General features: G+C 41.2%; 1 protein-coding gene across 2 annotated transcripts in view; it reads right to left on the reverse strand.

The window, feature by feature from the left end:
* The window catches only part of UBQLN1 (ubiquilin 1), a 51,807-nt gene that overhangs the window by 16,972 nt on the left and 24,404 nt on the right, over positions 1-10,431 (reverse strand). For both annotated transcript variants that reach the window (XM_017872374.1, XM_017872375.1), the window contains exons 3-6: positions 6,180-6,295; positions 2,774-3,036; positions 1,759-1,917; positions 684-918 (exon numbers count right to left, since the gene is read on the reverse strand). In XM_017872374.1, the coding sequence (XP_017727863.1) occupies positions 684-918; positions 1,759-1,917; positions 2,774-3,036; positions 6,180-6,295 (773 nt within the window). The remainder of the gene's footprint in view (positions 1-683; positions 919-1,758; positions 1,918-2,773; positions 3,037-6,179; positions 6,296-10,431) is intronic.

The following is a 10,431-nucleotide window of genomic DNA, read 5'->3' on the forward strand; positions in this document are numbered from 1 at the left end:
ACCCCACTATGAAAAATTCGGTTCCACAAAGTCTGAGGGTAAGATCTGGGAATCTGATTTTTAATAAATCTGGCAGGTGCTCTGATGCAGCCAGCATAGCCTTGACCTCAAGACGCGTGCTTAACAATCTACTGATCTAAAAATACAAAACCAGGCTAAAGACAGCAAACATGTGCTCTAGTAACAACCACACAGGTAACTAAGTGTTCTCTCTACATTTAAAGCTTCCTTTTAAAAAAAAAAAAATGTGACCAGGCGCAGTGGCTCACGCCTATAATCCCACCAATTTGGGAGGCTGACGCAGGCGGATCACCTGAGGTCAGGAGTTCAAGACCAGTCTGACCAACATGGAGAAACTCCATCTCTACTAAAAATACAAAATTAGCCAGGCGTCGTGGTGGGCGCCTATAATCCCAGCTACTCAGGAGGCTGAGGCAGAAGAATCGCTTGAACCCAGGAGGTGGAGGCTGCAGTGAGCCAAGATTGTGCCATTGCACTCTAGCCTGGGCAGTAAGAGTGAAGCTCTATCTCAAAAAAAAAAAAAAAGCAACATGAAAAAGGTTGTTTATAAAAGATACTTACCATACACATACACAAAAGCAGAAAGAATAAGAGTATAAACAGTATTTTAATTATGTAAGTGAGGACAACAAAGAAAAAACCCTGAGTTGTTACAAGCATACCTCCTACTCCAGGCACCAAATTTGGCGCAGTAGTACTCTGCCCAGCAGTGCCACTGGCAGCACTACCAGTAGTGCCACCCACAGTGCTGGCAGTGCCGCTGGAAGCTGATGAACTCTGGGAAGTCTGTGGAGCCCATGGATTGGGTAGTGGATCTCTATTTTCTGTACGGGAAGGTTGACTACCTTCACCAGAGGATGTATTGCTCACCAAGGAAGCAAATGGATTACCACCAAACTGTAATAAAGACACAAAAATCACAAATAATAAACTTTTGTTTAAAAAAAAACATGAAACTTTTTTTTTTTTTTTTTTTTTTTGAGACAGGGTCTTGCTCTGTCACCCAGGCTGGAGTGCAGTGGTGCGATCTCGGCTCACTGCAAGCTCCGCCTCCCGGGTTCACACCATTCTCCTGCCTCAGCCTCCCAAGTAGCTGGGACTACAGGTGCCCACCACCACGCCCAGCTAATTTTTTGTATTTTAGTAGAGACGGGGTTTCACCATGTTAGGCAGGATGGTCTGGAGCTCCTGCCATCGGGATCCGCCCGCCTCAGCCTCCCAAAGTGCTGGGATTACAGGCATGAGCCACCGTGCCCGGCCACTACACTTTTTAAAAACTGAAAACCACATTCCTCATATAAAAGCTACCCTCAGTCATACACATATTTGTGTTAAAACAGAAGCTACTCCTTGGCCTGAACCTTGGAGCCAGTGGATCACCTGCTCTNGCTCACTGCAAGCTCCACCTCCTGGGTTCCTGCCATTCTCCTGCCTCAGCCTCCCAAGTAGCTGGGACTACAGGCGCCCGCCACCACGCCTGGCTAATTTTTTGTATTTTTAGTAGAGACGGGGTTTCACCATGTTAGCCAGGATGGTCTCGAGCTCCTGACCTCGGGATCCGCCCGCCTCAGCCTCCCAAAGTGCTGGGATTACAGGCATGAGCCACCGTGCCCGGCCACTACACTTTTTAAAAACTGAAAACCACATTCCTCATATAAAAGCTACCCTCAGTCATACACATATTTGTGTTAAAACAGAAGCTACTCCTTGGCCTGAACCTTGGAGCCAGTGGATCACCTGCTCTTGTGCAGCACTCAGCATTGGTTCCTGAATATCTGTGTACATGCGCCTTAAAGCATTATATCCCCCCGGGATGCTTTCTAGGTTGCTCAAGGCTCGGTCCTGGTTCCTCATCATTTCCTGCATCATTGCTGGATTTCTGGCAAGTTCCAACGTCTAAGAAAAAGATTTCCGAAAAAATTAAAAAAGAAAAAAAAGGCATTGAAATACACATGAATTACATGACTTACTTTATTAACTGCCATTAAACAAAGTTTATGGGAGGCCACTGTTTTGGACCAGCCTCCTGCACTATGCCCCAGCAGACCAGACCAAACCAAAATGGAGCCACTTGTGCCAAGTGCCATGTAATCAAGTCAACTATGAAAAGGGCCAGTTTCCCCCTCAAAACCACAGTAAGCTGCAGTCAACGTGAGTCACTGTAACAAGAAAGAGTTCCTTCCATTTTAACCCTATTAGGAAAGTAACTTTGAAATGACCCATCTGCTTTTTGTTCGTTTTTGCTTTCTTCAGCCCTTTTATGCCTATAAAGCTGACCTCTTCTGCTCAGCTCATGGGAACACTCTATTTTATAAAATGAGGTGTTGTCTGATTCTAGAATCACAAATAAAAACCAATTAAAGCTTTAGAGTCGTTGCAATTTTGTATTCAATATACAAGGCAGGAGATTATTTTAAATAATCCCTGGTGTATTTCACCTCAAAAAAGGAACTTAGCATTCAAATAATATAAAGAAGGAAGTACTTTGTTATGAGTGAATTTCCCATCTCCAACATTGGACTTTTTGATTCTTAAGCCTTTAAAATAAACTATTTACAAAGATCCCTCAATTTAACAGAAAATTCAGAGTTCAAATAGCCAAATTAGGGCTTTGTTGAGTTTTCTTAAACAAAGATAAGGATTTCTCTCTTTAGCTTAACCATACATATAAGACAATCTCGTTAATCACAGAAAATTAAATAACAAATACATCATTTTTTAGCTAAACAAATTGAAAGAACTTTCCACATACTTGTCTCATTATATCTGGATTATTCAACATATGACTGATTTCTGGATTTCTCTGTATCAACTGCTGCATTTGTGGATTGGCCATAATTAATTGTCTCATCAGGTCAGGATTTGAGAGCATGCTCTGAACAAAGGGATTTTCCATGATCTGGACCATCATTTCAGGGTTAGACAAAAGTTGTCGCTGCATCTGACTCTGCAGTTCAGAGAAGTTGGTAGTATTCAAACCCAAGCTACTCAGACCTGCAAGTCCCCCAAGGCCACCTAAGAAGACAAAGGGCAAAAACATACAAATCAAAGTCAGAAAATGTATCATTAACATGACATAAACTATGAAGATGCAAAAAAGTATTAGTTGACCCAACAGTCTACCACAAGAAATCATTTAAAAACAAATCGAATACCGATTACTAATATTTAATTCCTATCATTGAAATTAGCCAAAAATTTACACTTTGGTTATTAAATTTAAGTAATAAAATCAACAAAATATATTTTCATGTGTGTAGTATAATACATAAATACATTTGGTCTTTCTCCTTGATCCTGAGTTACTAAAACCTTTGGAATTTTCTGAGTGACAGGAGTATCTCTTTTTATTATTCATTACAAGCCCTTTTTGATAATTATGCTAATGAAGTGACTTAGGCCCCTGGATAGCCTCAGAAAGGAGCTGGTCACCAGAAAGACAAAGTGATTAAAGGGCTGAAACTTTCAGCCCCACCCACCAAGAAAGTGAGGGAAGGGAGCTGGAGATAGAGCTCTATGCAAATTCTTGAACAATAAGATTAAGAAAACTCAACATGAAAAGCACATCTGAGTGTTAGGAGAGTTGTGCGCTGAGGGGACCTGGAACCTCTGAGCTGAACTTCCAACCCCCACATACCTTGTGCCCTTATAATTCTCTTTCAAGATTTGTCTGTTTCTGAGTTGTACCCTTTATAATAAGCAGGTAAATGTATAAGTGTTTTTTTGAGTTCCAGGAGCCATTCTAGCAATTATTGAACCTGAGGAGGAGGTCAGGGGAACCCCCAATTTAGAACTGGTCAGTCAGAAGTACAGGTGGCCTAGAACTTGTGACTAGTATCTGAAGTAGGGGCAATCTTGCAGGACTAAGTCTGCTAACTTGTGAGATCGGATACTAACTGTAGGTAGGTAGTATCAGAAAAGAAACTGAATCTTGGACACAGAGCTGGTGTTAAACAATTGGCTGGTGTCAGAAAAAAACACTCCAGAATATGCCAGCTAAAGGAAGAAATAATAAATACACACACCAGACTATACTTCTAATAATCTTTCCAAAGGACTAGTTTAAGTTCTATTAACAGGAAGCAGAATTCACCTATAAACTCTGGGCACAAGAGGGCTGATACTGCCAATCAAGGATACAGAAAGCCAGGGAACACCTGGAAATAGATTCCTCTTTGGAGGACTTAAACCAAGGAGAAACCTAACAGAGCAACAGGATGACCAAGTGCTTACTTTGGTAATCACAAAGTGTTTACTTTGTAAAATTACATAACCAACCAAATGCATTCAGTCCTCACTTACTGAGCACTTTTTATATATGCCAGAGACTGTGCTACACATGTATTGAGAATAAGGCAAAGAGAAAGACATTCTCAGAACTCAATCTAGTGGGAAAGACAGACAAGAAAATAAATGTCTACACAGATGTTAAGTACTTCAGTAAAGAATATTCACAGGATATTATGGTAATATAACCTAAGTGGAATGGCTACTTTCAGAAGAAGAGACGACACTTAATGAGTCTGGAGCATAAATACTTTGGCAAGGAAACGTAAAGAAGGTTAGGAGGGGGACTGAATACTAGGCACAATGAACACTATACACAAAAAGCAGAGATAAATGTATTAATGCATTCTTGAAACCACAAAAACTTCAGTATGACTAACTACAGTAGCAGATTGCAGTGCTCACCAAACATTTCCATTTTGCACCCTTATTATTTCTTTTGCACTTGGACAGGCCTATGTGAAATGACAAAGGACTACAAGAAATGGTATGTGCCACTTCTGGTCAAAGTATAGCAGGTTCAACTTAAAACCCTTTAGCTGCCTCTTCTGCCATGTTCCAAACAGTAGAGCTATAATACAGCAGAATGAAAAATGACTTTCATTACCTTGACTTTCATTACACCGCCATGCCCGGCTAATTTTTTGTATTTTTAGTAGAGACGGGGTGTCACCGTGTTAGTCAGGATGGTCTCAATCTCCTGACCTTTGTGTATCACTAAGAAAGAATACTGCTAACTGAATTGATGTTTTCTTGTCACTTAAAAGGTTTATTTTACACTTAGTGAAAGAGCTCCTTTAGACTTACATGGGTATGGGCACCTTACAAACCAGTAAAAAACAAGTAGCATGCAGAAAAATGTAGCAAGAAATGAAGCTTTGTTGTAATAAGCCACTGAGTTTGGCTAGCTATTATCAAAAGATAATGGATAACAGCACTTCGGCAGATCACACGGTCTGGAGATCTAGACCATCTGAGCTAACACGGTGAAATCCTATCTCTACTAAAAATACAAACAAATTAGCCGGGCGTGGTGGCACACTCCTGTAATCCCAGCTACTCGGGAGGCTGAGGCAGGAGAATCGCTTGAACCCGGGAGGCGGAGGTTGCAGTGAGCCGAGATCGCACCACTGCACTACAGCCTGGGCAACAGAGCAAGATTCTGTCTCAAAAAAAAAAAAAACTCTTCCACAGAACCTCAATATATAAATCTAACACAGGCCAGGCACAGTGGCTCACATCTGTAACCCCAGCATTTTGGGACGCCAAGGCAGGACGCCATAAGCCAGGAGTCTGAGGCTGCAGTGAGCTATGATGGCACCACTGCACTCTAGCCTCAGTGACTGAGCAAGATCCTGCCTCTCTTAAAAAGTAAAACAAAACTAATATAAGAAAAGCAAAAGCAGTTTTAGGCTAGGCTGGCTTCCCAGACCCCTTTCCATGTGTTCAGGACAGTTACAAAATAACTAATGCAGTCTGATTCCTTCCTTTTCCTAATGAAAAAATTATGATTCAGGGACGCTGGCTTATGATTAATAACCAGCTAACAGAGCGAGATTCCGTCTCAAATAAATAAATAAATAAATAACCAGCTAATCTTATTCATACGAAATTATGTGGTAGTCAGATCAGGTATACACACACTACATCTCTTTCATTATTAAAAAGAAAGGCACCAACTGATAGGTAAGAATATCCATATCCCTACCTATTTCCTTAATATCTACAATTATAGGAATATATAAGTTATTTTTTTAAATTTTTGTTGTTAAAGTGACATAACGTTTTATTTTCTCATTTTATCTGAAACTACCCAGGAAGGGAAAGGAGTATTTTTTCCCATCCCTATTGGGATGACTAAAGACACTTACCTAAACCAAAAGGGTTGCTAGTAGCAGAACCAGACGTCGAGTTACTATTAGGAGTTGATGATGTGGTAACATTGCTTCCAGCGGTATTTGTTTGCTGAGCTGAATGATCCTGAGGCCTAGGGAAAATAATTAATTACAGAGTAAGCAGTAGAGCTGATTATTTTTAAAAGAACCACTGAAATGCTGACATCTAGAAATAAAGAGTAAACTCTCAGACCAAATCATATTATTATCACTTAGTAAAAAGCCTGAGAAAACTAAGCGTTAGGAACAAAAAGTACAAAATAAAATAAAATCCTACAAAATGCAAAATATGCTGCAATTGCCCCCCCTCTGAGTATAACGTACATAAATATTTCATTAGTTTTAATCATATTGCTTATGTAAGAGAGGGAGACAGGTTATTTCATAAGAGGGAAGTCAGTGACCAGTTACACCCACAAAGTTTGACTTTATAAAAAACTTCTTTATCTTGGTCAGGTGTGGTGGTTCACGCCTGTAATCCCAGCACTTTGGGAGGCCAAGGTAGGTGATCACCTGAGGTCAGGAGTTCAAGACCAGCCTGGCCAACATGGTAAAACCCTGTCTCTACTAAAAATACAAAAATTAGCCAGGAGTGGTGGCGCATGCCTGTAATCCCAGCTACTCAGGAGGCTGAGGAAGGAGGACTGCTTGAACCCAGGAGGTGGCTGTACCAAGATTGCACCACTGCACTCCAGCCTGGGCAACAGAGCGAGACTCTTTAAAAACAAACAAACAAACAAAAAAAAACCTACAACTTTTTTATCTCTCCCCTTCTTGTTCTTGAGGGTTATGAGCCAGTTTTACTCAGGCCTGTGAAATTCTTGAAAATAATAAAAAGTGAGAGACTTCACCAAAAGAAAGCCAACAAATCAATATGATTAATAATTATTACTTTTTTTTTTTTTTTTTTTTGAGCGGCACGTCTGCTCTGTCGGCCCAGGCTACGAGCTGCAGTGGCTGGATCTCAGCTTCACTGCAAGCTCCGCTCCAGGGTTTACGCATCTCCTGCCACAGCCTTCGGAGTAGCTGGACTACCAGGCGCCGCCAACCTCGCCCGGCTAGTTTTTTGTATTTTAGTAGCGCGGGGTTTCACTCATGTTAGCCAGATGTCTCGATCTCTGACTCGTGATCCGCCCGTCTCTGGCCTCCCAAGTGCTGGGATTACAGGCTTGAGCACTGCGGGGCCCAGCTTTTTTTTTTTTTTATAAAGACAGAGTCTTGCTCTGTCACCCAGGCTGGAGGTGCAGTGGCATAATTTCGGCTCACTGTAACCTCCCCTCCCAGGTTCAAGCGATTGTCCTGCCTCTGCCTCCTGAGTAGCTGGGACTACAGGTCCACGTCACTGTGCCGGGCTATTTTTTTGTATTTTTAGTAGAAATGGGGTTTCACCATGTTGACCAGGTTGCTCTGGAACTCTTGACCTCAGGTGATGCCCCCGCCTCACCCTCCCAAAGTGGTCAGATTACAGGCGTGAGCCACCGTGCCTGGCCTATTAAATAGTATTATCTCTAAAAGGAAATAAGCCAGGCAAGGTGACTCACGCCTGTAAAGCCAGCACTTTGGGAGGCCTGACCTGAGGTCAGGCGTCCATGACCAGCCTGGCCAATATGGGGAAACCCCATCTCTATTAAAAATACAAAATTAGCCGGGTGTGATGGCACATGCCTGTAATTCCAGCTACTTGGGAGGCTGAGGCAGGAGAATCACTTGAACCTGGAGGCAAACGTTGCAGTGAACCGAGATTGCGCCACTGCACTCCAGCCTGGGCGACAAGAGCAAAATTCCGTCTCAAAAAAAAAAAAAGTAAAGTTAAAAATAAAGAAAACCTTTCCATATGATACCAGACAAGAGTTTTGAATCTCACGCATTGCTTCTTTCCCTGACTTTGGCTAAGAACACATTTTTCCATTTTAACATCTCTGAAATCAGGATCTGTCTTCCAATTGCTGACAGCCAGGCATCAACTACATTCCTGCACATGTAGTCTACATGACTTCAACTGAATGCCTGGCTACACTGTTGTACCATACGTGACAGGCTTAATTACCACATTAAGTGTCTTCAAAAAAATTACACCATTAATCGGCCCTGAGAGAAGTTACCATGTATTCAGAATAGCACCAAAATAGAAGGAATATTTTGAATGAGTAAAGCAAGTATTTGCTGTTGGTGAATACCAGCATAAAAACTTACAGAATGAGTGTTAATGGCTTGGAACAAAATCCTGGAGAGCTCTTTTAAGAAATGCTACACCACCAACACTCTTGACAGAACAGAGTTTGATACTATATGAAAAAATATGGACACTGACAACTAAGTCTTTGTATGTTATGCAAGAGTGATAGGATAAAATTCCATACCCATGTAAGTCTAAAGGAGCTCTTTCACTAAGTATAAAATAAACCTTTTAAGTGACAAGAAAACATCAATTCAGTTAGCAGTATTCTTTCTTAGTGATACACAAAGGTATCTCTTTAAAACTGGTGGTGCCAGCTAGACACTGTGGCACACACCTACGGTCCCAGGTTGACATGGGCGCATCACTTGAACCCAGCCAGGGCAACACGGCATGACTCTGTCGCTTTAAAAAAAAAAAAAAAAAGTTCCTTAGACTTAATGATATATGATTATCAATTTGTGGTTTGCTAAGGAGATAAGTCACTCACGATCTTTGTCTAAAATTTCCTTACTAAAAGAAAAGCTGGGCCTGGCACGGTGGCTCACGCCTGTAATCCCAGCACTTTGAGAGGCCGAGGTGGGCAGATCACGAGGTCAGGAGATCGAGACCATCCTGGCTAACATGGTGACACCCCGTCTCTACTAAAATACAAAAAATTAGCCGGGCGTGGCGGCAGGCACCTGTAGTCCCAGCTACTCAGGAGGCTGAGGCAGGAGAATGGCATGAACCCAGGAGGCAGAGCTTGCAGTGAGCCAAGATCTCGCCACTGCACTCCAGCCTGGGCGACAAAGTGAGACTCCGTTTCAAAAAAAGAGAGAAAAGCTAAAACTTGCTTGTTCTAATGCAAGTAATTTAGGTATAATAACTAAATACCAATGAACCTTGTAAAATATGAAATGGTTATCTGACAATCGTATAAGCATTAACATGGAATCACTTTTTTAAAAAAAATCATTATCGACAGCAAGGAAAGAATTTTAACTGTTTAAATATTAATGACAGGGAAACTAATTTACAGCCAACACTAGTTACTTTTAGAAGTATGAACATTTATCCACGATTTTAAGCTGTATATCTTCCAAAACCATACCTGTTTTGTGTTTTAATGACAAGGTGAACAGTAAGTCCATCATGAATTCCATGCTGACTCAAGGTATCTTGATCTTTCAAAATTTTCCAGCAAATATCAACACAAGTTGGTCAGTATGCGATTTAAAACGTTTAGAGATTTCTTCCTTAAACTAAATAAAATAAAGTAAGTATGTATTACAGTTGTTTGCACAGCACCATACAGTCTAGTTTCTAGAGGTACCTCATAGAGGCCTCTACTACAGACACTACAGTTCAAACACCATAATGCCAATGTTCCAGGAAGCTGAGGCAGGAGGACTGCTTGAGCCCAGGAGTTCAAGGCTGCAGTGAGCTATTATCACACCACTGCACTCCAGCCTGGGTGACAGAGCGAGATCCCTCCCGCCTCTAAAACAAAACAAAACAAAACTCCCCAATTCAAACAATATAGAGATGCGTCCTTCTTATGTCAGTATCTTGATCTTAGTAAGAAATGATTATCACTTCATCTCTAACACAAAGGTCTCATTATAGTGCACATATCCTATGTTCGATCCTCTGCTAAGGCCTAACAAAGCACTGCTTCCCAATATCCTTATTCTTTTATGTCGAGACCAAATTTAGTTCGAGCCACAATTAGCTCTTACTACGTCCAAAATAATCTATTCCTCAGACTTCTATCTTCAGTCCTGTTCCTTTCTTTCTAGTTGAATATAGTATACACAGCCAATCTCATATTCTTGGCCTGGGGTGGAGTAGCTCTAATGCAAATACCCCAAATCTAAAACGCACAAACATCCAAAACTTTTGAGCATCCATGACACTCAAAGGAAATGCTCACAGGAGCATTTCAAACTTTGGATTTTCACATTAGGAATGCTAAACCAGTAAGTATATAACGCAAACATTCCAAAAAAAAAAATCTGAAATCTGAGACACTTCTGGTCCCAAGTCTGTTAAAAAAAAAAAAAAAAAAAA

The sequence above is a fragment of the Rhinopithecus bieti genome, unplaced genomic scaffold (genome assembly GCF_001698545.2).
Source record: "Rhinopithecus bieti isolate Rb0 unplaced genomic scaffold, ASM169854v2 scaffold_5948, whole genome shotgun sequence".
In the NCBI taxonomy this organism is placed as follows: Eukaryota; Metazoa; Chordata; class Mammalia; order Primates; family Cercopithecidae; genus Rhinopithecus; species Rhinopithecus bieti.